Below are 25,661 nucleotides of genomic sequence, written 5' to 3'. Positions count from 1 at the left end.
AAAATACTCTTCTGAGAGTAAGTTTTTATGACTGGCCAAACTAGAAATCACTCAACAACCAAAGATAAGGAAAAGTGTTTCTTACTACTTGCCACAATAATGCAGTGCTTTTACTTGCACAATAATGCAGAAGACGCCTCCCTTAAAATAAAATTAGTTAGGGAACAGGTTGATTTTAAATTTCAGCTCTTTCAGCTAAATTTCAGCTCTTCAATGATTTAAAAGAGCTGTGTGATCCAACCAGTGAGCGAACACCCCACTAACCAGGTTTGAGTGTACTGAAATGAGCAAGTTAAACAGAAATCATTGCCTGCATTTATAACCAGCTAAAGGTGGGCACAGAACTGACCATGACCAGGGGCCTACACCCTTGGCATGGCTGTAGGAGTTTTGCCTTAGTAAGGCAAATCAGAGTTTGCAAGTGTTAGGTCCCAAATTATAGACATCTGTGTGTGAAAACATTGTTCTTAGATTATTCTTGAACTTCAGTAAGTATATATTGCACTAAAAACAATTCCCTGCGCTTCACGTAAATATAGTATATAAAAATTGCTGTCATTAAGTACTTAAGATGCTAATAGGTTCATACCCATGGTGACTTGAGGGTTACTGGGTGGGATGCATGAGGATAAAACTTCAGCTCCTGAACAGCCTTGCATAGGAGTAGACTATTCTTTGCTCATCCTCTAAAATCTGAACCATCTTGGTAGGCTGTGGCATAACACCAATTATAAAACCCCAGGTATGGACTGAATAATAAAGGCGGCACACATAGGATGTGGGCAAGTGAAACAGTTCAGCTGAGACAGAAAATCCATTGATCATAATCCCATTAGAAAACAGCACAGCTGCTAAGCAACCACATCAGGAAGATCACCATGGGCACCACCTGCAGCATCTATCTTCTACTGAATGCTCTGTCAAGGCACAGGAATTGCACATGCTCACACAGCACTCCAACACTGCCCTTGGTAATCAAACATGCAAACAAAGAACACTAATATGTTCCAAGGGCTTTTCGTCACAGAATTATTGTTAGGAACTTGACAAAAAAAAAACACCCCAAAACCCCAAGGAGATCAAAAGCTCCAGGATTTAGGTGTGAACCAGCTTCATGGATATCTAACATTACTGGCAGAAGAAAAATGTCTTTTAAGGCAACTGATTTCTATGTAACTAGCTAAGAAACCTCTACTCCCCAATAATCATGGAGTGTCTTATTGACAAACTACTTACAATGCAGTTTGGGACACTTGAAGGTACCTGATCTCTCAACAGCCAGGACAATGGAGCAGCCAGATTGGAACCATCATTACTCAAGGTAGACAGAGTATGTGATATAAATAAAGGGGCTTTTCAGCTCTGCTAACTAATATTTGGCCTAGACTACTTGTGATTATCAAGTCAGTCACTTTACATCAAGCAAGCTGGATTTCATTTTTGATATATAAGCATGTTCATATATACCCAGTGTTCCACCCCACAGTTTGGGTCAACTCTAAAGAAAAGAATATGGATCTCTTGGGGTTGCAATACAGACTTTAAGTTTATAATACACCAAATTGTAGACTGATCTTTATTTACATGTAGTGTCTCAGAAAATTTAGAAAAAAGAAAAAAAATACCTTAGTTCCTTCTTAGTGACTTCCCTTTATTATAAAAAAAAAAGTAAACAAATTAAAAGAAAGGTAAATAAAAATACAAAAATCATTTGAAACCAGAAGTGAAAACATTTAACACTAAATTTAACTATTTCCAAGATTCAGAATACAAGTTTGCCTCTTGCACCTGATCAACTTTCAGGATCAGTGCTTTAAAACAGACAACATGTGGCAAAACCCAAGGATATGCCCAACAAAGAGAAAAAACCCAGCCCTCTTCCTCGAACAGAGGCAGCAGAGTGATCTCTCAAGTTATTGTTTCTGGTCTCAAGCATTACCTGTATTTAGGGTGAAGAGAATCCGTGAGAACTTGCTGAGCTATCTCAGTGTCCCATTCAGCAAAATACCTGCAGACATATATGTTCAGGGTGAATTGTTAAAAAAACAACAACAAAAAAAAGCATCTGAAGTCACACTAAGCTGTCTATACACACTTTTTTAAAGGTCAGTGCATGTGTTACACAGTATGAGTAGAATCTGACATGTTAAACTCATTAAACTGCCACCCAGACCCCCAAACTGAAAGATTAAAGCAGTCTCCAACTACAAGTGCACTCCTAAATGACTTTAGTGAATGTGCATTACCAGATCCTCCTTTCTACCCACCCCACAGAAAATCACTTGTTTATGACTGGAGCATGTCGAGCACTGAGCTCAAGAGAAAGCAATTCAGGCTTCTTGATCTGGCAGATTCATTAAGCAAGATAAGAGTCATCACAGAACACTAGGAAATTAAATACGTGGTAGGGATTAATTTCAAATGGAAGTTCAAAGCCAGAGTCAGTAGTCCAGATCCTCAACTGAGATTTACTAGGGAACAACATACGGACAGAGGATGATTTATGTCCTTCAGTCTGTAAAAGCAGAAAATACTGATATTTTGCCTCGTAAGGAGAAGATATTTTGCCAAATGTTTCTAAGTTATGTAACTGCATGCAGCAAATACAAGGGCTAGAGAAAATAACAGGCATTAGTCAATTCCCAAATTACAAAACACGGCTATCACATTAACACCTGGTGTGCAGGAGTTGGAAGAAAAAAATTATGTAGACTCACTGCTTAATTTTGAGTATTGACAGAAATTGAAGTAGTAGTCAAACTACCTAAGTCTGCCATCAGGAACTGCTTATCAAGTGTTTTGCTTAAGAATTCAGCATGAAACTCCCAAAGAAAGCAGCTGAGCAGTAACATAACCCTCCCACCTACATACTTCCAGGGCATTTTGCTTAAGGAGATGTAGATACTGGTGAAAATATACTTACACTTTCTTTCTAGTGGGAAGGGAGTGCTAACTTACTGTGTCACAGAGAAAATAAAAAAAGGACTTAGCAACTGATATTACAAGGTTGAATTAGGAATACTGGAAGAAAGGAGACCCCTCTGAGAAGAGGAACACTCCAAAAATTAGGCTGGCAAATAAATTCTTTCTTAAATGCTTAATATGAAGTCCCTTGCACTTTTCTAAATTATTCCCCCAGATTTGCTAAATCTGCAAGTAATTCTGCTTTTCATGACTTCCGACACATATAAACCCATCTGCAAAGGGACATACTTACACCAAGTTATATAAGCCCAGGAGACCCATTCCTCTGAAGTCTGTTTTAGGATCGTCACCCTGGAAACCAATTTCGCACCATTGCTTCGAAATCCGAGCTTTAAGTGGTGAATTCGGCTTCAAGCATTTCCACAGCTAGGAAGATTACAGGTAAAACATAATGAAGTTCCCAGAGAGTACAGCATTTTTTTTCTCTTTTTAAACCAAGCTAAGTTCTGATCACTGAACAGATTACTGCAGTAACATCACTGCATTGCTATCTCAGCAACCCAAACACAAAATCAAATGAAGTTCTCTCTGGATGTGTATTTGTGGGGGGAAATCCCAAACCACTCTGAAGGACTGAAGACATTTCAGCCCTACAAGGCTCTTCTGACCTTATCACAGCTACTCTAACATCTCACACAAAGACTTGTTTTGCTCATGTTTTGTGCATCGAGGTGGTGTCTGCCTCCATAAGCACAGAGACAGGAATGGGTTGGAATTTGGTTGTAAATCACTGACAGAGCAGCAGAGGAGCTTTGAGTCCCTGAGGCTCTGCAGCAATATTTTCTCTGGCATCTTTTGCAAGTCTCTGGAAAGGTTATAAATCAAGGGAGCTGACTTGGCCACCACAGTGTTGAAAAGTAGATTGAAGAACATAAAAAAAAAAAAAAAATCCATACGAGGATAGCATGTGCACCATCATATTTAACTAAGGGAAGAATCATTCATTGATCTCACATAAAGAAATGTCTGAAATGACTTAACAAGCCAGATCATCAGCTGGAATAAATCCTTTTAACTGCACTGGTCCAGCAACTTTAGTGCCTAAGTATCATGTTGCTATGCACCTAAAGGCAGCCTAAATTGCTATGCACCTAGAGGCAGCCTTTGACATATGACAAAGACGTACCTTTATGCACACCTCATGTGCCATATCACAAACTCACCCTTTCTGAAGTGTATTAAGAAATCAGAATTTAGGATTAAGAAAGTAAGTGTATTAGTCACCAACTGTGAGTTGGTGAGTACACCCTTAGGAAAATCACTTAGACAAAGCCCACCAAAGGGAAAGAGGTGTATGCACATTTCCCAAATAAAAACAGAAATTGTTTTAATTTTAGCAATTCTAACTGCATTTAAAATTAAGTGCCCTGGGAAGGTTAAAACTTTAATGATTTCACTTTGTAATGACTGCATAATGCATCATTGTTTAAAATAATGTTCATCCATCAACAATAAATACAGTATTAATCATTAGTCCAATCACATTAAGTTAATCTTTCTCATAAAGTGGTCTCCTGGTAAACATGAATAAATGATAGCCATTAGGAACCTGAATTACCCACTGCAGAGATCACTTAGCAGAGTATCTAGAAGGAATAGAAACCAACCGACCTATTCTTCCACACTGAGGATTGGAAAATGAATTAAATCTTTGGACATATTTCCATTTGACATTTGCAAAAGTAAAACATCTGCTGTAAACAAGTGCTAATACCATCGGTGAAACTGATACTTTTTTCAACATAATGAGTTTGCATAATGTTGCATAAACTTACACTGTTTAATCTCTCCTCAGACAAATACTCAGTTTCCATTCTGCTTTTATGCTCGTGCACTTACATGACTACACATCATTGCTGACATGATTCTCAGGACCTTGCCCTCACAGGCTGGATGGTGGGGAGAGACTACAGCCAATTCCTTGGTCCTTCTCACCTCTGATCCCATCCCCAGACCCTACTCGCTCTCTGGGCAATGTAGATGCCCAAGGTATTTAGGGACCCTCTCCTGGAGCCAAAGGCCCTCTTTAATCCGCAACGATGTGCCTGGTATTTTCAGGGATAGGCTGCCACCTGGATCTCTCACCTGCAAGCCACAGTCTTCATCAATGGGTAAATCTGTGTGTCACTAGCTAAAACTCACTCTACTCCCATAAATTTGTGCACTTGGCTGCACAGGGGAAGGACCTGAGCAGGAGGAGTCCATCTGCCCAAGTCTACCTGATGACTGGAACATTCCTTCAGGGCAGCTCTGGATTTGGACCATTCCTCACCTCCCAGCAGTGGGCAAACATTAAAGGCAGCTTTCCACACACCAAGAGGAACCCTGATCATCTGAAGGCGCTTTTTAGAAGTAGTTACTTGCCCCTGACAGTGCTGGTTTAATATGCCTACTGGGATTTTTGGAAGACCAAGTAACTATGGTAAAATTTCCAGAAGATCTCACTTCTGCAGTAACTTCTTCACTGCAAGCTACACCATGGAAGACATCTTTATCATCATCTCTTATTAGAGTTTTCAGTATTTTTGACTTAAACGGAAAAAGAAACCCCCCCACAACCAAACAGGTAGTATGTTTTTATAAGAAACATTCTCTAAAAAGGAATTTTTCTTGTAGCCAATTAAGCTCACTATCACTTATTCTGTTTCTTGGCATTTCTCTGAAGCATCCTGCAATAGCTATGGTTAAAACCAGGATCAGGACCATGGATTGCTATTAGACTGTTTTCCAGAACCTTTATTCTTTCCTCAATTTCTTTTAAAGAAATCTCTAGCTCTTCCTCTGCTTATGGCTTCAAGATACAAAAAATGCTTTTATTATCTGCTCCAGTGCAAGGCTTTCCTGAAAGCATGAAGGAAGTAAAACCCAATTGGTATGGTTTTCATAACTCCGCATGTATTATCTAAAGAATAGTTTCATTTTGTTTTCACTTGAAAATACATTTGGTAACTATAAAGTTACCAGTGTAAGTCATCAACTCCCACTCTTCCATTCCACACAGTAAAAAACCAGATGTTTGCCATTGGTATACACTGACACTACCCTCAAAAAATAAAGAAATTTAAGAAATAAATTTGTAATTTCATTAATAAAGAGAAATACCCTTCTTGTGTTGGAGAAAGATGTACTGAAGCAGGACATAAAGCTGCTTTTCCAGAGCTCACTGCAGATAACAGCTCTGTGCTCTAAGACCTGCATTATCCAGTGCCTAGATATAGTCCAGCCAAGGGAAATGTGTTTATCAACCAGGGAGTGAGCTGCTTGCCTGGCAGTCATTACACCCAGACCAGATTATAATGCTGGGTAGTTTTATCTTAGAACAGGTACATGATGGAGGAAGGTGATGTTTCAAAGAGGTCTGGGAAGCAGGCTTGAGAGCTGACATGAATAAAGGATGCCCTCTAAGTACCTCTTCAGCCCCTACCTTCAGCAGCATTTCCTCATGTTGAGGATTCTCCGAATCGTACGGCTCCCGGCGCAGCTTCTCAACCTCTGCAATGAGATTTCTGTACCCCACAATCTGCAGCAGGCACGCCTGAAGAGATACTCCCAACCTGAGGGTGGGGGGAGCAACATATTCCAGCTCAATCACCTATAACCATCAGTGCTACCATGTGCACATACAACCAATATACAATGCCTAGTGTCCATGAATTGATAGTCTAACACTTCAGTTGCAACAGGAAAATTTCCAAGAGATCAATATTACATTAAACAAGGTATTGTGAAAGGCATAGACTCATTTAATGCCTTCCTTAGATGACAATATTTGGGATTTTTTTAAAACCATGAACAGTGATTTTTCACATTGAAATCCCATTATAACTATACACAACAGCATTGAATGCCTGTAGCAAGCATATTACTGAATCTTTCTCCTCCTTCCAAAGACAGCTTCTCAAACAATTCCCTGAGATCAGAGATGTGAACTTGAAAAAAGCTGAGGGGGGAAAGAAAACTCAGGGAAAAGCTAAAAATAATTGTTTTGCTTCTGTGCCACAAAAGCCAGCATAAAGAAGCCAAAAGCCTGAAGTAATACAGTTTCAAAGATCTGCCTCCAGGCAGATTTGGCTTTTGTCTCATGTTAAGAATCATCATAATGGTTGTCTTTTCACTATAATGCAGATTTTTGTGTTTCCTTTTTACATTTTCTGATGCATCATCAAAAAACCCCAAATTCAACACATGAAATAACTACCCTCAAAAAACCCTAAACCAAACTTGAAAAAAGCTACCAGAAAACTCTGCACCAAACAACAGCTTTACATTAAGATTTTATAATACAAAATGGAAGTTATGCAGTATGCCACTGCCATGCTCATAGAAATATTTGCTTATACATGGGAATAAGCCCTTTGATATTTAAGAGTGTCTAAAATTATTTGAACACCTGCTATGGATTTGGAGGCCAAGCTAAGTGTGCACCCTTATTCCTCTGTGCAACACAGGCTGCACTGATATTAAGATGCACAGGTTCCTTGTCTGTTGTGTTTGATACATTGAAACATTTTATTCTCTAATACTTTTAAACTTCCTGAACAGAAGGATTTTCAATGTTTATCTTTTAAGGCAGGTGCTGCTTGTCCAAGTTGATCCCCCTCTACAGCAAGGTGACCTGCCTAGGATGAAGGAAAGGATGTGGAAGTTTTCTGTCTGAACTTTACTAAGGCCTTTGACACTGTTTTCCTCAGCATTCTACTGGAGCTGGCTGCTCATGACTTATATGGATGCACTGTTCACTCGGTAAAAAATTGTCTGGATGGCCAAGCCCAGAGAGTGGTGGGGAATGGAACTGCATCCACCTGGGGGCTGGTCACTCATAGCACTCTCCAGGGATCAGTTTGGGACCAGTTCTGTTTAATATCTTTATCAATGATCTGGATGAAAGGACCAAGTGCATCCCCAGTCAGTTTGCACCTGATACCAAGTTGGAGGGGAGTGTTGATCTGCTGGAGGGCACGAAGGCCCTGCCGAGGGATCTGGGTTAGCTGGATCAAAGCACCAAGGCCAATTGTCTGAGACTGAGCAAGGCAAAGCACTGGGCCCCTCACTACAAGAAAGACATTGAGGAGTGTCCAGAGAAGGGCAGCGGAGCTGGGGAAGGGTCTGGAGCACAAGTGCTGTGAGGAGCAGCTGAGGGAGCTGGGGGTGTTCAGCCTGGAGAAAAGGAGGCTCAGGGGAGACCTTACTGCTCTCTACAGCTGCCTGAAAGGAGGGTGCAGCCAGGTGGGAGTCGGCTCTTCTCCCAGGCGACAGGTGACAGGACAAGAGGAAATAGCCCCAAGTTGCCCCAGAAAAAGTTTAAATTGGATATTAGGGAGAATTTCCTTCACCAAAAGTGTTGTCAAGCCCTTGAATAGACTGCACGAAGGTAGTAGAGTCACCATCCCTGGAGGTATCTAAAAGATGTGTAGATGTGGCACTTAGGGAAATAGATAAGTGATGGATTTGGCAGTGCTGGGTTAATGCTTGGACTCCAGGATTTTAAACCTTTTCTAACCTAAATGATTCCTTGGTTAATATACAAAATCAGAGATGTCAGCATTTCTCATGCTGCAATCTTATTCCATTTGAGGCTATAACCCTTTCAGACAGAAAAACCTCCACAGTATTTTCCATCCTTTGCTGATTTTTTTAACATGCTTCACTAGCTATAGCCTCCAATTTTACAGAAAGGCTGCATTTCAAAGAAAGCTGAAAAGCCTGACAGACTGTGAATTGCTGTAGAGTATCACTAAATCACAGCCATAATGTTTTTAACTTCTTTATAGTCTCAGAATAGTTTAGACCAGCAGAACACAGGCTGTGGCAAAGCTGAGCAATTTTATATTAAAAGAACACATGTTTTAAGATCCAAGGTGCACAACACCTTCAAAGTAAACCATTTTTGCACTTTATGTAAAGGCAGTCAAAAGCTCCATGCAATGTTGTTTGGTTGAGGGGATGGGGAACGAATTAGTTTCCCCCCTACCCCTTTCATCAATGCTTTGTTATTCTTGCCAAACACAGGATGTGGGTGAAGTGCTGATATCCCACACCTCCTCCTTGTCACCCTGGTGCTGGCTGTGGCTGTTCTCAGAGCACAGGAGCAATGTACCTGGGCTTGGACTCCCACTCTACTCAGCTCCAGGTGCTCCACCAGATGGAGGCAAGTCTAAAACTGGAGCAGGGGAACTAGATGCTTGTTAAGCTCCCTCCCAACCCAAGCCTTTCTGTGATTCTGCATCTGCTTACATAGTTAGTGCAGACTGCACACGTCACCATCAGGTTATTCAACCTACTTACTCCTACTGCTAAATACACACACTTTTCTGAGAGGCACTGATAAAGGAAAATTACTGTGGGATGCCTTCTCCTCTTTAGATCACAGCAGCCCACAGCCCTCAAGAACAGCCAGTGCAAGCACCCCTGAGATGCTAGTTCATCTCTGCAAAAATGCCACATTAAGAAAAATGACTGCCTACAAACTTACAGAAACATACAGTATGACACGTCCCCTTGTCCTTACCCCAGGAAATTTCAAGTCTTTGCTATTCAACAGAAGGCCAGAGCTTCTAAACAAAATGGTCTGAATACAGTTTTTTTTTATGTTCAAGAGAAGGCAAGGCTCTGGATTTTCCTTAATTGTGTCTAAAGAAACAGCTGACCTGCTTTTGCTCGAATTTCTCCTGAAAATGTCAGTGTAAAATAAGTGGCTACAAGTAAAACTTCAGTGCAGATGTCTAAACCTCAGCAGAAATGTGATTAATTTAATATAAGGATCAATTTAGTGGCAGAGCATGTATCTATGTATGCAACATCATCTTGCACATATCAGGCCCCCATTTCCTCACTGTTTTAAGCAGATATTTTACCAAATGGGAGGGAGTGCAAGGGGGAAAGGGGATGAGAGACTCAAATGCAGTAAAATATTGAATGCAAGCATACTAGTCTACAAACAATTAAGTGTTTGTCCTGTGCTAAGGATATGAACACCAACTGGATTAAAAAAAAGATAATTCAGGTGATTTTTTGTTTGGAGTCTTTTTTCCCTCTGTGTGGTATTTTTAAAAAAGTATTATCATAGAATCACAGGATGGTTTGGGTTGGAAGGGACCTTAAAGTTCATCTAGTCCTAACCCCACTGCCATCTAGTCCTAACCCCACTGCCATGGGCAGGGACACCTTCCACTAGATCAGGTTGTTCAGAGCCCCACTTAACCTTGCCTTGAACACTTCCAAGGACGGGACATCCACAATTTCTCTGGGCAACCTGTTCCAGTGCCTCTACCTGTTCCATTGCCTCACCACTCCCACTGTGAAGAATTTCTTCCTAACATCTAATCTAAACCTAATCTCTTTCAATTTGAATCCATTATGTCTTTTCCTGTCACCATATGCTCTCCATCTCTTTTGTAGGGTCTCTTCACGTACTAGAAAGACCAGATCACGAGAAATGTAACCTATTGTTAAAGGTCCTGATTTCAAGCAAGGTGAAGTCATTTGCATGTCTGCTCTCTCTCTCTTCTGAAGGACAACATTTCTTCAGAGGCCAAAGGCATGCCATGAGGGGAATCAGAGGGTGATCTCTGGTGTTATACAAAATAATAATTCATTTTTTGTTTTCTCCTGAAATCATTCCACCCAGTTAGCCAAGGGTCCAACACTTGGATCACGCTGATTGCTGAACATTGCAGTTACTAATGTCCACAGGCCAGGCTTTCAGCTATGCACATTTACATCCTGCAGTTTTTCCTCATATGTCACTTTCACTAATTTTGCCATTGCTAGGGTTTTATTTCTGAATTTCAGCAATCAGCATCCTGTGCAACATCAGATGGCAGCCCCTCAGAAAGGCCTCACATCTGCTTGAAGGAGCTGGTCTTTCATCACCCTCCCTTTGAAGAGCATGTGGACAGGGTCAAGAGACACTCCTGGAAAAGCTCTGTGCTCGCTTCCAGAAAAAATTCACAGGGCTTTTCAACTATGAGAATGAGAGGTTCTTTTTGTTTTGTTCTACTTATTTTCTTCCTTTCTTTAATGGTTGGGCCACCATTTTTTCAATTCTTGGGACTGTGGTCACCATCACAAGACTTGTCTCTCAAGTTAGAGAGATGCAGTGTATTCTATTTCCTTTATGATCAGTGAAGCCTCATTTTAAGATTTGCCAGTTACTGGCCTTTTTACAGGGAGGTGGGCTGGAAGGGAGATTCCTGTAATGAGAAAAAAAATTTATAATTTCTAAGTTAGCTTTTGGGTTTAGTTGTTGCAGCAAGACCTTGGGACCAGTTTACTTGTTGATGCTGCTGATCACTTAAGGAAAAGCAGGTATCAATTTATGGATGCCCATTTTTCATTAGGTATAGTAACTTCAAACTTGGAAAGAGGAGTAAACCTCAGACTGACCACCTGAATAATACAGCTCTCAACTTTCCTCCTACTGATTCCTGACCTAGACCTCTTGTGCCTTAAGCTAGGAACTGAAAGGTAAGGCAACCACAAAAATGCTATCATCACCTACCCTTGAAATATACACTTGTAAATTTAATGGTTGGTTGTCAATCTCTTCTTATGATGTAATGTAATGTAATTAGAACTTCTGTTTGGATAGTTAAAGGCAGTTTTAAAATGCAAACCAGTATATGTCTGTATCAGCTAAAACAGGATGATTTCTTCCCTACTCAAAAGGCCATATACAGCCTTTCTAAGAAGCCATCAGTGTCCCTGCCAGGACCTCTGGTTTGGGGGTATTTTATCCCTGAGGAAGTGACCCCCACAAATCCATGCATTTACAATATACTAAGACAGATAAAAGACTCAGGATTTGCCTGTTAAATCATCATAAAAGATCATTCATTTTCACATCATTTTTTTTGACAGCAAAGTTTAAATTAGAATTTTATGCTGAAAGATAGAATATCTTCAAATAACCCACAGTAACTATGGAGAAACAGTTCTCCATGGACCCAGGCACTGAAGAAATCAGTAATTCCCACTTGCTCTGTAAGGATACTATGAACTTACTGTGGATTTATATCTGGATTAATCCTTTTCAGCTCCATGATGTCATCTATTGTTTTTTCAATAGCATCAGGGTGAACATTTACTGATGTTTGCAGCCGCTAAAAGGAGGTTTCAAACACATGTTAATTCCTATGGAAGCTATTACTCAACAGAAGTTAACAGTGGTACACCTGATACCCCAAAGCTTCTGCATTAAGAGCCCAGAAGACCCAACTCAACACATGTACATATCTTTCCAAACTTCAACCCCACTGACTCATTTCTTGCAGAGCGCTTGCCCTGTAAGAACTCGAGTCCTTTTGCCCTTGTAGTCAGTTTATTGCAGCTGTCAGTGAAGATGATCAAAGGCCTCAGTGCAGATCAAGAAGCAGCTTCAGACCATCCACTTAATTATAATGGAATTTCTAGCCTTCATTTGACAGTCCCTCACCCAACATGTTGCAGTACCACAGCAAAACATTCTTTCTCTTCTTTCACACAATTGCTATTTGTAGAAATGCCCCTGAGGGTTCAGTGTTCAAAACCAATATGCCATCTGAAAACTTAAAGAGGCTGAAATTTCTTGTGCTTTGTCTCAAGACAGCACAATTGCTTAAATGCAAACTTTTAAAGAAGATTCTGCCTTTCTGTTTGCGATAGAAATATATTTGGAAGTACTATGCTGAACTAAGAGCTACATGACACTATTTTTGCTAATGCTGAGGTAAGCTTTTCAATATCATTGACTCTTCTGACAGAGAATTTAAAGGCTGAAGAGTGTTATTTAACATATACACAAATGCCTTAGGGAAGAAGTTAGGTTAGCACAACCACTGGTACAGTAAAAGGATGAAGTGAAAGAGGCTTTCCTCCATCAATGTATTTAAAAGAAAAAGAGGGAACAAAGCTGGGAAAGTTGCTTTCCAGACAAAAATCTGACTTCTTTCTACTAAATTTGCTAGTGACTGACTGCAGATTACAGATATTCTAAAACAAGATGAGAAATCAACCCAAGAACTCCCAAATTACAACACTTCACTCTTATGATCTCCACCATGGCAGTGGAGATTCCATCATTGCCACAGTGGGCCTGTCCCTGGAACACAAAACACTCTACTCACCTCTGCAAGATCAACTGCTATTGCAGACACAAGACCCTCCTCGGTGGAAAATGGCTTTCATGTAAAATCACATCAAAATTTAAAGTGATCTTTTGGAGTGGGCTAACAGCAGACTGGACAAACCAACAGCACATGACACAATAGAAAATGTGAATAATGAGATCTTTCACTCACCTTACTTTTTGAACCTTTCAGGGATGCCTCTGTAAAGGAACAGTATTTGAAAGCATCATGTCAAACAAGCATGTTTACATCGGATCAATTCAACAACTTATTTTTAATAACAATATCACACAATTTTTAGCACATGCAGAAAGTTACAAAGGCATGCAGGACTAAGAATATTGCAGTTACCTATTTTCATAGTTCTGGCAGCTCCAGGTTTGGTATTGTAACAGATCCTTTGCAATTCACATTGACCTGTTAGTTTCCTGACCACGAATTTCAGGCAGCGCCACAGGCATTTGCAGTAGAAGTACAGGCATACCTGGACAAACATCCTGGCAAAAGAAGAAGCCTGAAAATAAGAGTCTGGAGCAGAGTTTGTTTCAACATGGTCACCCCCCAAACAGTAGGTACTTCCTCACCCCAAATTCCCATTGCCTAAGAGCACCTTTAGAGCAAAAGCAGCAACCACACTACAAACATTTATGCAGGTAAATGTTAAATCGTGCTTTTTAGTATTAGCCAACAAAACAACCTATACAGAAAGCACCAAAACTAGAAGCACAAAATCAGTAAACTCCAGAGTTTTCAAAAAAGTACTTATAGAAAACTCTTTTTCCTCTTAACGTAAAAGGCAGTATAGTTCCTACTAATGCTTTGGGGAAACAGGACTACATGAGAAGGGAGTACAGCTCACCCAGTTATAATGGATGATGAGAATCCAAGACATTACACCCTGGCTTAGTTTTTCCTCAGCAACCATCTGCTCCAAGCTGAGTACTTGGTTATCCTGAAAAACTTGACATCCTGACAGCATTCATGTCATGTCCTTCAGCAGGAAAATTAAGGCAATCAAAGTTTCTCCCCTTTCAGAAGAAGATGTTTTTAAGAACCTGTCCTGAGGACTGCCAGTTCTTCCCAAGACCAGCTGTTACACAGTACTGATGCTGCACAATTTCTCGAAGTACAGAATTGACAGTAAGCCAAGAAGGCCTTTATGTAGCTAGTGCAACTAATTTTGAGCCACAGCAACAGAAGACAGGCTTTGACAAACTGGATGTATTTCAGCGAAAATGGTAGGGTTGGAGCACAAACCAGAAGAGAGACTGGGAGACCTTGGCTTGTTCTACCTGAAGTAAAGATTCAGGAGGATCTAATAGCAACACCCAGTGCTTGTGGGAAGATCTTGATGGAAACAGAGCTGGGCTCCTGGTGGTCCTGCAGGGCCCGTAGACAAGGGACAACAGCCCTAAGCTGAAACACATGAGAATCAGCCTTGTAAGGAGATGCTTTTCCCCCTGGAGGACAGTCAGGTAGTGGCACAGGTTGCCCAGAGAGGCTGTGCAGTCTCTTTCCTCAGTTTTTTAATCCTTGACTGGAAGAAGCCCTGAGCAGCCCAGTCTGTCCTGGGTGCTAACCCTGCTGTGAGAGAGAGGTTGAACTGGAGGCCTGCTAAGGTCCCTCCCAGGCTCAACTGGGATCCTACAAAAGCCTGAAAAAGGCTGCATACATAAGAAACACTGTATTTTAAACCTGGTTAGCATTACAGCTGCTACCAAAGCCCACATATTGCTACCACAATTACATAACATACCCCAAATCCCTATTTTAATGGGAAACAACTTATTTGGAAATAATTTATCTTTATTGTTTCTATGGCTATGATGGCACAGATCTTGCCACATTATCAAACTATCTGTCAACCTCCTGGGGTACACATGGATCCACCCACAGTCCCTGGGTTTAGAAACATATCTCATAAAAGATAAATTGCAAAGAACTAGCAGTAGGAACATTGCCATTTGGGCATGTTCCTTGGCTACAGGTGGTTCTGCTAAAACAGGAGGATAGACTAGATGATGTCTACAGGTGTCTTCCAATCTCAACCTCTCTGTGATCATATTCTGTGATTATAGTATATGAAAACGTCAATACAACTTTGATATGCTAGCTTGCCAATAAATATTCACAAACAATTTTGTCTGTTATGTTCTAAGCCTGAGTCTATGCATATTTATCATTAGCCCATTATTTTCTGCTGTTGATGCTTTCAAAGGACAGTTATTTCTCAGAAGACTCTATTATCCTTTTCAATGGACTGCAGTGATCATTTCAAAACACTGAATTCCAGATACCCAAATCAGTTATAAATATGAATATGTATGTATGTAAAGCTTGAAGAGCTCCATCACTTCCTAAAAACTTCCTGAAGGGCATGCTGTAGAAGGATGCTCAAGGAAGGGAAGATGAATTAACGCATCTTAATGTCCACACAGGAGTTTAATCTGCTTTATGTTGGCTTCAGCTTAATCATCTTTGACGAGGGATTAAGCTATAGGAACTAAAGGCATTTTATGTCTAAATGGAAAACATCCACACAAGTATTTAAAATGCTTTAAAAGCATCCACTTTATCTTCAGACTTTTAGTTAATTCACTTAGCACTCCCAAATGCCTGCATGCAGGTAAACATCCTTGGTTTTTTTCAACAGAAAGCCTCTATTTTAGATACAAATTGACACCTAAAGAATGAGGAACCAGTCCCATGATGGAACCAAGTTTTAAAAACACAAGAAGTTTCAGGTGTGACAGCAAAGTATTTGGGTACTCCCTCATCCCTGATTCAGGATGTGCCAGAACATGCTACAGTGAGGGGTTAATTTGTGCTTCCCAGCAGGTTATCACCTTCAGTATTAAGAACAACACCAGGTACCGGGAGGCAAGGCCATCATCAAGCAGCCATTCTTTAAGTTTCCAACAGTCAGAAGTAGAATAATCAACACAGAATGATTTGGGCTGGAAGGGACCTTAAAGATCATCTTGTTCCAAACCTCCTGTCATGGGCAGGGATACCTTCACCAGACCAAGAAGAAGAATTCAAATATAACCTACAGCCACTCCTTAGTTTCATCAACACAACTCAGCTCTGTAGCCAGGCTAAAAACACAGGAAAACACCAAACTGGAAGTGGAGTGGTAAAATATGGTGGAGTGGTGGAGTATGGTAAAATAACATCCTCAATTTTCATCATATGTTTGTAGTAGAAATTAGAGTTGCTTTCTTTTGGTCTGTTTTGTTTCCAAATTCTCATTTATATGGAAGATGAGAGGAAAGACTCACTTAACTTCATGTAAAGAGTCCATGTAAAATTTCCTTCTAATGAGCAAGATAGCTCCTGTAGAAACCACATGTCCTTTAGGAAAGTTCATGCCTATACTTAGCTGCCTCCAATGCTGAAACATGATAATTCATACCATTAAAATATGTTTTAAGTATTATATTGGGGATAATTGAATACTGTGTGTTGTGGATAAGTTCTGGGGACTTAGAGGACAGAAGGTATCAGGTGCATTTGAATTACATATTTTTGCCTTAGGCTCAATGACAGATCTGCAAATCGAAGGAAAAACTCCAAATGGGATAGAGCTGTGACGACATAATTGCAACCACTTTCTCCACTAAAGTTCTGCTTTGGCTGTGGTTTGCACAAAGATTAATAAAAATGCATCTACTAAAAACATGACACTACAGCACACAAATACACACCTCTATGATTCACTAAAATATGCTTAGCAGCTATTACTAACAAACCAAACACACACTAGTTTTGACTAGGTAGCTTATAAAAGAAAGTTAGCCTTTGTGGGTACCTTCAGTTTCCTACCACTCATCCATCTCAAGCTTACAATAGTTGAAACCTTCCATTTGTAACATGGAAGATGTAAAAAGTATCACAAGCTGTTCATAAAAGAGAATTCTTGCTTGCAGAAATCCTGTAATAAAAGCACACTAGTGATTATGCTAGGCAAGTTTTAAGTTAGCCCCTATGCACTGTGAAACAAAACATAGTGTACCATGAACAGGACCGCCCCCCAAAAGCACAGCCAAGTGCTTTGAATGTGGCACAGTGGCACTGATTTCTGGTTTGTTTTAGAATTAAATTCCAAACCTTCTCTCCATTCAGTCTCCTCTGTGGCTTTTTTTTTTTTTTTTTCTTTTTAGTTTGTTATTTTTCTGTTTGTTTTGTGGGTTCTTTCCCCACCTGCTTGGCAGTGCAGGTTTCTCAGCACAGAAAATAGATTATGTGGTCAGGCACTGCATTATTTCAGATCTTGAAAGAACATAAGTATTACAGAAATGAAGGTGTTCTCAGGGACTCACACTCTATTCTTTCCTATTTCAATCCAAGTTCCTTTCCCCTCCTGTATTCCAAGCAGCTGTATAGAACTGTGTATTTGTGTTTATACATGCATTAAAACAGTTCATTATGAACATTATGTAAAACAAAGAAAAAATGCATAATAAGATGTCAAATCAACATTCAGTTTTCTTGCCAAGGATGCATGACAAAACCAATCAAGTGACCAATCTCCATCAGCAATAATGGAGCTCAGAAAAGGTTCTGGAGAATTCTCTTCCATGATGAAGAAGACAAAGAAAGGGGTTTCTAAAATTGCTCAGATCCTTGCAAGACAGGGAGAATTTAGAGCCAAAGCCAGCACAAAGTAAGAGTGCTGCTGCAGCAGAGACAGTGCTTCCATTTTTCACAGCATGTGCTTCTCTGCCTGGGGAAAGAAAGCACATGGCAGCAACCAGCAGAGAGCACTGAGCATGTTATTTCACACCCCAACACTGCAAATGGAAGGATGTAAATGGTTTTCAAAAAGGGCTTTACAGGTTTGCCCTCGACTAGCCCAGCTGATGCTGGGACATTGTGACTAAAATGGCAAATGCGATGGCTATTAGAATTTACACCTCTCTTCAATGACAGTATGCCATCACATTTCCATGAAATCTGGCTTTTCATTTATAGGTGACTGGCTCTAGGAGATAAGCACAGCCTTCTCCACGACAAACTGTCAGAAACAAAATTGTGTAAAACTTTCCAAAGTTGCCTAATATTTCTGTGAATCTCTTTCCTGTGTAATCTGTTCACCTAAATAGCAAGACGTATGTCTAATGCAACATGAAGTACTGCCTGAAGGGAAGTAGAGATTAATTACTGTGTGACATTTCTGAAACTAATAAAATGGAAGGTGCTTATTCCCTCCCTCAGTAATTTCAGAACCTTTGTATTTTCAGAGCTAGTAACAAACATAGGTACTCTGGGTAAAATGAAAGCTTCATGTAGACACTCAAGGCTAGTTACTGGACTTCAAATTGGGGCAAAAGCAAGGAAACCCCTGAAACAAAAACAAACAAGCAAACAAAACCACACAAGCCCCCCCACAAAACAACAACAAAGCCAAAATACCCATCCCTACCAAAAAGACCCCAAACACAAAACCCAACCCTAAACCAAAACAAGAAACTCACACCTCCCGCAACCCATTAGTTTAAAAGAATGAAATAAAAGTCACTGAGCATACTTACACATAATTTTCTTTCCTGTGTGTCATTTCAGGTTCTATGGATACTGATGATTTTTACACAACTATTTTTCCTGAAGGACTTACTCGTCTCAGAAAAGAGTGCATTACACATCAGTACTTCCTTTCTGAGAATTCTAATTACGGCTTGAGAAGTCAAGGACACACAGGGCATGGCTGATAAGTTGTCCAAATGGGTGAGTAGGCAAGTGATACAACCCTGTTAGGAGCTCATTAAGTTGACTATCTTTGGTTTATATGCATAATTTACAGTGTGTATACAAGGTCAACCAAGAAGTGAGGTACCAATCACCATTTCTGGCATAGGCGGACCTGCTATTACTGCCTTTAAAACACAAGAAATTGCTTTAATTCTGTCCCTTTGAAGACTTGACAGCTGAAATCCACCTTATCTCCCTATTTAGATATGGGAGCAACTCACTGTGGCAACTAGACAAGACATAAGAATAGTTTTTAAGAGCAGCTTTCTATACATTCACTGCTTTTGCTGTTTGCTGATTTGATTTTCATTTTACCTGATGCCTCCAGTACACTTAAAATCAGCCAGAGCTTACAGACTGCTTTGCAGTAGAGCAAGAGAAGATGTCAGATTCCTAGGATTTACTGAAAAAAACCTGTCTACTACAGTTGGTTTTCCAAGTTGTTATTATTTCAGATGTTTAAGATAAATTACAGTCTAAGTAGAAGTGTTGCTGACAGACATCTCAGAATCCCTTTACAAGAAAAAAGAGAAAGCCTTGAAAGATTAAGTATTTAACTGAGAAACAGTTTTATTTTTTCATAAGGAATATTTCAGATGTCAGAAATAATTCATATCAGAGCAAGCCGAAAAAGAAAAGACCAACTATTTTCATTTGGACATCCTCTTTAATTGGAAATATAATAAGAGTCTAAATTTAGGGATTTAGGGATTTAGGGTTACTCCAGCTACTGGACTGTTTAATAGACACACTCTTTCTCCAACCAAGTTGTGTGGAAGTGATGGTCTACTAGAAGTAGGAAGGCACTGCAGAGGCATCTGGACACGCTGGATCAAAGGGCCAGGGCCAATTGTAAGAAGTTCAACATGGCCAAGTCCCAGGTCCTGCCCTTGGGTCAAACAACCCAGGCAGTGCTGCAGGCTGGGGGCAGTGGCTGGGAAGCTGCCTGTTGGAAAAGGACCTGGGGGAGCAGGTCAGCAGCAGCTGGACATGATCCAGGTGTGCCCAGGTGGCCAAGAAGGCTGATGGCATCCTGGCCTGGATCAGCCATGGTGTGGCCAGCAGGACCAGGGCAGGGACCGTCCCCCTGTACTGGGCACTGCTGAGGCCACACCTCAAATCCTGGGGTCAGTTCTGGGCCCCTCCCTGCAAGAAAGACATTGAGGGGCTGGAGCGTGTCCAGAGAAGGGCAGCGGAGCTGGGGAAGGGTCTGGAGCACAAGTCCTGTGAGGAGCAGCTGAGGGAGCTGGGGGTGTTCAGCCTGGGGAAAAGGAGGCTCAGGGGGGACCTCATCACTCTCTGTAAACTGCCTGAAAGGAGGGTGTAGCAAGGTCGGGGTCATTCTCTTTTAACCCAACACAAGAGAAAATAGCTTCTATTTGTGCCAGGGAAGGTATAAGTTGAAAATAATTTAAAATTTTCTTCACAAAAATAATTGTGAAGCATTGGAACAGGCTGCACAGAGAAGTGGTGAAATTGCCATTCCTGGAGACATTTAAAGGAAACACAGATGTGGCATTCAGGTGACATGGTTCAGTGGTACACTTGACAATGCTGAGTTAATGCTCAGATTGAATGATCTTAAAAGTCTTTTCCAATCTAAGGAATTCTATGGTTCTAAAGAAATGGAAAAGGTTTTTCAGGAAGGCTGCGGAATGTCCATCCTTAGAGGTGCTCAAAATGTGTCTGGATGCAGCCCTGAGCAGCCTGCTATAGCTGACCCTACTGTGAGCTGTCTTTCAACCTCACTAAACACATACAACAAGCTGGATTTGAAATCCACTCATCAAAGTCCTCCTTTGGTCTCCAGGTGCATATCTGCTGCATGAAGTTGCTACAGGTAAAGTATTGTCACTATTTAGAAAGCAAAGTCAAGGTTATCATAACTTCAGAGATGAAAGCCCTGTTCCTCTTGATGTCTGTTTTATGGCATTTTCCACGTTGCAATCAACAAAATGACCTGCAGTTTGTGCAGACTTCAGTCTTTGGTTTTTAAACACAGAGATATCTATGTCATCAGCATCAGCTATTCTGCTGTCTGCTCCACGCTGTGCAACAAGGAAAACACTGTGCCACTAAGCAGTCCCTGCCATCAGAATTCAACATTTCAGCTCTGCATTTAATCTTCACAAACAGTTAAAGATGATTTAAGCTCCCAGGTGGTGCTGCTATTGGTAACAAACATGGGGACACAATATATATTAACTTATTTTCCAACCAATTTCCAAGCTGGAAAGCTTAAAATCCTTGTATTGCTCATGTTTGTCCCTGCAGCTCCACACTTCACTGCCTTATTCCCCATCAGAAAAACCTGCAACTGCAGGTTGTAACACATAGGGTAGAACTCATTATCCCCAGTAGGTCCTTTCCTAGGGAAATTTTCACTTCTTAATCTCTCTGGTTTCTTCTGTATTTACCAAATATGGGGAGAATAGTATTCTTATCAGTTCATGTCAAAGGATTAACATAATATAAGAAAATCCAGATGCTTATAACTAAATAGAAATAGCATTCCTATTTCAACACTGTGTTCATATTTTTAGTGCTCGGTGCTCTTCCCATCCTTTAACCCAACTTTCTTTTTCAGCATTTGGAATACTAGACTTTCCATTACAAAGTCCTAGATTGTCCCGTTTAGATAGGCAACCGTTTTTCAGAAGATCTACCTTGTCTATTTAGGAGAATCTGGCATCACCAAGACTTTTTAAGTCCTTTAGTATTCACTGACTTCAGGAATAACATGAAGAGAAATAGAAGGTAGTTTCTCTGTTTATAGCCTTAGGAACCCACATATTCAAAACAGAACTCTTTCTCCAACGTGGAAAAATCATCAAGGGGCCAGGAGAGCAAAGGTGAGCAGAGAGGTAGTTTAACAGGAAGAGAGCTGGCAGCTTAAAAGTTGTCAACAGCTCAGCTTCTCCATCAGGAGAGAGCAAAATTATTTTATGTTCAGAAAATATGAGACCATTATGGGGGCAAGTGTAACAACATCTGTGATCCCAGCCAGAGGCTCCCACCCCTCTCACAGGATGAGAGTCCACTTTATAAAGGACTCATGAACCAAATCCCATATGGCATCAATTTGTGACCTTAGGTCACAAGAGAACAAAAAGAAAAAAGGGTAAAAGTGTTTTTTAAAGAGAAAAAAGGTAAAAATTATAGAGGTAGGACTGTTGGGAAGGAATTAATTAGCAGGATTCCAGAACAAAGGTGCTGACATGAGGTGTTACAAAATTGTAAAGGGAAAAAGCAGTGCAAGGATGTTAGTCAGACTAGTTGTGAACTTTCAGGTCACTGGAACAGTACAAATGGAATTGGTGGAACCAATTGGTGGAACCTTGGAACCACGCAGGACCTGGGCCACAGAGCTGCAAGGATCAATTCTTTCCCTCCTGGCTGGTGCCTATCAGGTGGTGAGCGCACTAATGTTTAAATTAAGGCTCAATTCAGCCTCGGCTGTATTTTATTGATGCAAGCAAACAAATAGTTGCTTTATACTTTTGATCTGCCTACGTCCTGCTTACAGAATCCTTTTGTAGCTAGTTCAAGATACATGAGGAAGTTTGCCCAGACACTCCACAGAAATGCTTAAGCTATATCTGTCTTGGCAGCAAAACCATTGCAGATGATCAGCCTAGAGGTAATGATGCTGATATCCATAGTGTGTAAGATTCTTTGCTATAAACAGTCTAAAAGGGAGAAAAATACAGTGACAGATGCTCTATACAGAAGCATATGTTTTAGTCCTCTTGAAAAGGTTCCTCCCATACAGACAGAATATGATTTCTGTGGTTTATACACAAATTGAGCTCTTGATCTCTATTAGTTCTGAAAACTGTTCAACTCCCTCCACCAACTACAGAACAATTACAACATGGGCTTTCTGCACCTACATCTGTCTGTAAGTCACCCATTCTATACTAGGTTTATAGAGGAACAACTGCAAATCATATGTACGAACAAGTAATTGACATTTCTCCTGCAAATTGAGCATGATCAGCTTCAAAAACACTTGCACATCTTCAGGAAGCATCTCTGCTTTCACAAACAATGCACCAAAAATCCAGACAGTGGACAACAGCAGGAAGGAAAAAACCCAACATTTTTCAAGCACTGTTTTTTGTTACTATTTCTTCTCTTTTCCCCTGACATATCAGGCACTACTGATTTGATACATCACTGCTCCAATCCCACAAGACAGTTCCCACATTCTTTGCTTCTATAAAGAACTGCAAAAGAAAATTTAAATTAAAATAGCTTTAATTAAATAGTGAAATCTAGGTGAACCAAAGGCAGTCTAGTATAAACTAGTTTACACCTTCTGTAATACTTGTAACAGCTAAATCACTTAGCTCACTGCAGCATAAAAGTAATTAGAATAATTCAACACTTTTGAGAAAATACAGAACAGTTACCTCAGGAAGTGTTTCATGGTGATGGCTTGGTTTGTGCTGCTAGAGCCGTAATATATTGATCACTGGTGACCTCTTCTTCACAGGTGATATTAGTGCTGTAGAAACAGAATTGAGACTTTTTTACAGATAGAAAAAAAGGAATACTTCCGTTTTTTTAAATTGCTCTTGAAATAAACATCTACAAAAATATAAGGGAAATATATTAAGAAAAAAATCTCATGTCAGTGAAAACAAAATGGAAACCCATAAGGTGTTCACACTTCAGCCTGAGCAGATACTTTGACCAGACCATGCTACCAATGTCTTTTTTTAGAGCAGTAAAAAACTTGAATGGGAATACAGAATTAAGGGAGAAAGCTTGAAAAAGTATCTAGACATTTTCAAAGGCTCCTTGTATTCTTCAAACACCTGTCTGGTTCACAGCAACTCCCAAGCAGCAGCTTTAAGAGACACTCAGTTCACTCTGCTGTTAAAAGTCCCCTCTTTATCATGATTTGAATAAAACATATCGTAGAATAATAAAATAAGCTGAGTTGGAAGGGACCAAGAAGGATCATTGTGTCCAACTCCTGGTCCTCTGCAAGACACCTCCAGAGTCACACCACGTGCCTGACAGCATTGCCCAAATACTTCTTGAATTCAGAGCTCCTAAAATACAGCTGACCAGGCTGCCCATTGGTTTTGTGATTTTTGTGTCCTATGGTTAATGTTCATTATGATTACTAGATAGTTCCAGCAGAGAACAGAAAGTATTCATGAAGAAACTTCATAAATACAACCCAGCCTGTGTACTGTAGACTGTCCCGTCACCACCTCTTTAGTCTAAAATTAAGTATTCATATACAAGAGATACCTGACTAAAAGATGCAGACTTCTCAAGTTACTGTACTTCATGTACTGTAAAAGACAGTAAAATATTTTAACTTGCTGCCAGAAAACAGGACACTGCTACACAGGTCTGCTACCAGGACCACTTAATCCAACACTTAAAGATAACAAGATCACGGTTTCAAGCTCTGTACTGGTACAAACCACACACAAAGGCCTGAATGAAAATTCTGTTGTTAAGAAATCATTTAGAAACCCATTTTTCCTTAGCACTGCATGCTGACAAGTACTGAAGGCCTTAAGAAATCTGACCTCTTTTGTCACTAATTTAGAAATCTAGAGAACTTCAAACCTATTTTCTTTTGCGTGACCTATCAGCAATGATGGAATAAAAATCTCCTTTCCCTACCTTGTTCTCGTATTCTTTCCTCTTTGTAACTTGTAAGTTTTATTTTGTGCTATTGCCTGCTGACACTAACAGAACATGCTTTTAAGTGTAGAAAAACGCAGCTATCTTGTTGGATTATATCACATACAGCTTCCTAAAAATATATAATCCCTGAACTGTGAAAGCTTCCTTCACTTATATTGTTTTTGACTGGCTGAATCATGTTGCTGTCCCCTGAATACAGCTGTAATTGGTGCTGGCTGCAGTGACACCTGCTTGCAAGGGCAGAGAGATGCTAACTTTGGTTCATTAATGAACACAAGAGGCAGGCTCCAAACTCTTCCTGCTACAGCTTTTGATAGGTCTTCTATGGCAGCGAGCACAGGAGATAGGCAAAAACTGGAGGGGATGTAACCTGCTCCCTTTCTCCAGTCTAATAATTTGCTGTTTAAAAGATATAGTTTGTGAAAGATTCTCACAGCTGAGTCTCAGCATTTTAACATCAACTTGAACAAAGGAAGCTCCACCACAAAATTTGACCCATAAGGGCATCAGTGTAAGAAACACACCAGAAGTGCCAGAAGCTGTCAAATCAACCTCCTCTAAAAGTGCATGCTAGTCTCAGCCTCTGAGGTCAGCTCCTTTTTGATTCTGACCAAGGTCATTGGTCAGAATTTTACACTGAAAATTACACTGCTTCATTATTACTGCTTTAAAGTAAAGAGAAATTCCACTTGTGCCAACTCCAGAAATGGCTCGTACAAGCATGGCATGGTAGGAGCATCAAGATACTATCTCTTCAAGAACAGTTACCAGCTCCAGCCAATTATAAATTATAAATCTGTTCTAAATGTTCATTAAAAATTAGAGCATCGCTGTAGCTGTTCAGAGACCCTTGTCTTCTATGCAGAAAGCTAAACTGAAAGGAAGATACTGATTAAAAAAAAAAAAAAAAGAAAGAAAACTAAGTGACACAACAAGCATGACAAGTGGTTAAAAGTACCTGTTTTGAATCTCTTTAAAAGCCCACACTTGAAACTAAAAGAATAAAATTTCCTTGCTCTCTCCCTTTTAATTAAAATGTGTGTGGGGAAGTCTATGAAAAGAAACTTTATAGCTGAAGACCTGATGCCATAGAAGTCAATATCAAAGCCCTTCAGCATGGAGAGAAAGAGTTCCCCCAGCAAG

At 40.2% G+C, this 25,661-nt stretch overlaps 1 protein-coding gene across 3 annotated transcripts in view; it reads right to left on the bottom strand.

Moving 5' to 3' along the window:
- ELMOD1 (ELMO domain containing 1) overlaps window positions 1–25,661 on the bottom strand; it is a 42,983-nt gene that overhangs the window by 4,217 nt on the left and 13,105 nt on the right. For 2 of the 3 annotated variants that reach the window (XM_066313007.1, XM_066313008.1), the window contains exons 2-9: window positions 23,258–23,352; window positions 13,443–13,588; window positions 13,263–13,291; window positions 11,989–12,086; window positions 6,410–6,539; window positions 3,218–3,351; window positions 1,940–2,008; window positions 1,626–1,649 (exon numbers count right to left, since the gene is read on the bottom strand). In XM_066313007.1, coding sequence (XP_066169104.1) covers window positions 1,626–1,649; window positions 1,940–2,008; window positions 3,218–3,351; window positions 6,410–6,539; window positions 11,989–12,086; window positions 13,263–13,291; window positions 13,443–13,588; window positions 23,258–23,274 — 647 coding nt within the window. In that variant the 5' untranslated portion in view covers window positions 23,275–23,352. The remainder of the gene's footprint in view (window positions 1–1,625; window positions 1,650–1,939; window positions 2,009–3,217; window positions 3,352–6,409; window positions 6,540–11,988; window positions 12,087–13,262; window positions 13,292–13,442; window positions 13,589–23,257; window positions 23,353–25,661) is intronic. The other variant, XM_066313009.1, reaches the window with a different exon arrangement.

This window comes from Sylvia atricapilla, chromosome 2, assembly GCF_009819655.1.
Source record: "Sylvia atricapilla isolate bSylAtr1 chromosome 2, bSylAtr1.pri, whole genome shotgun sequence".
Taxonomy (NCBI): Eukaryota; Metazoa; Chordata; class Aves; order Passeriformes; family Sylviidae; genus Sylvia; species Sylvia atricapilla.
This window is presented reverse-complemented; position numbering and strand designations above follow the sequence as displayed.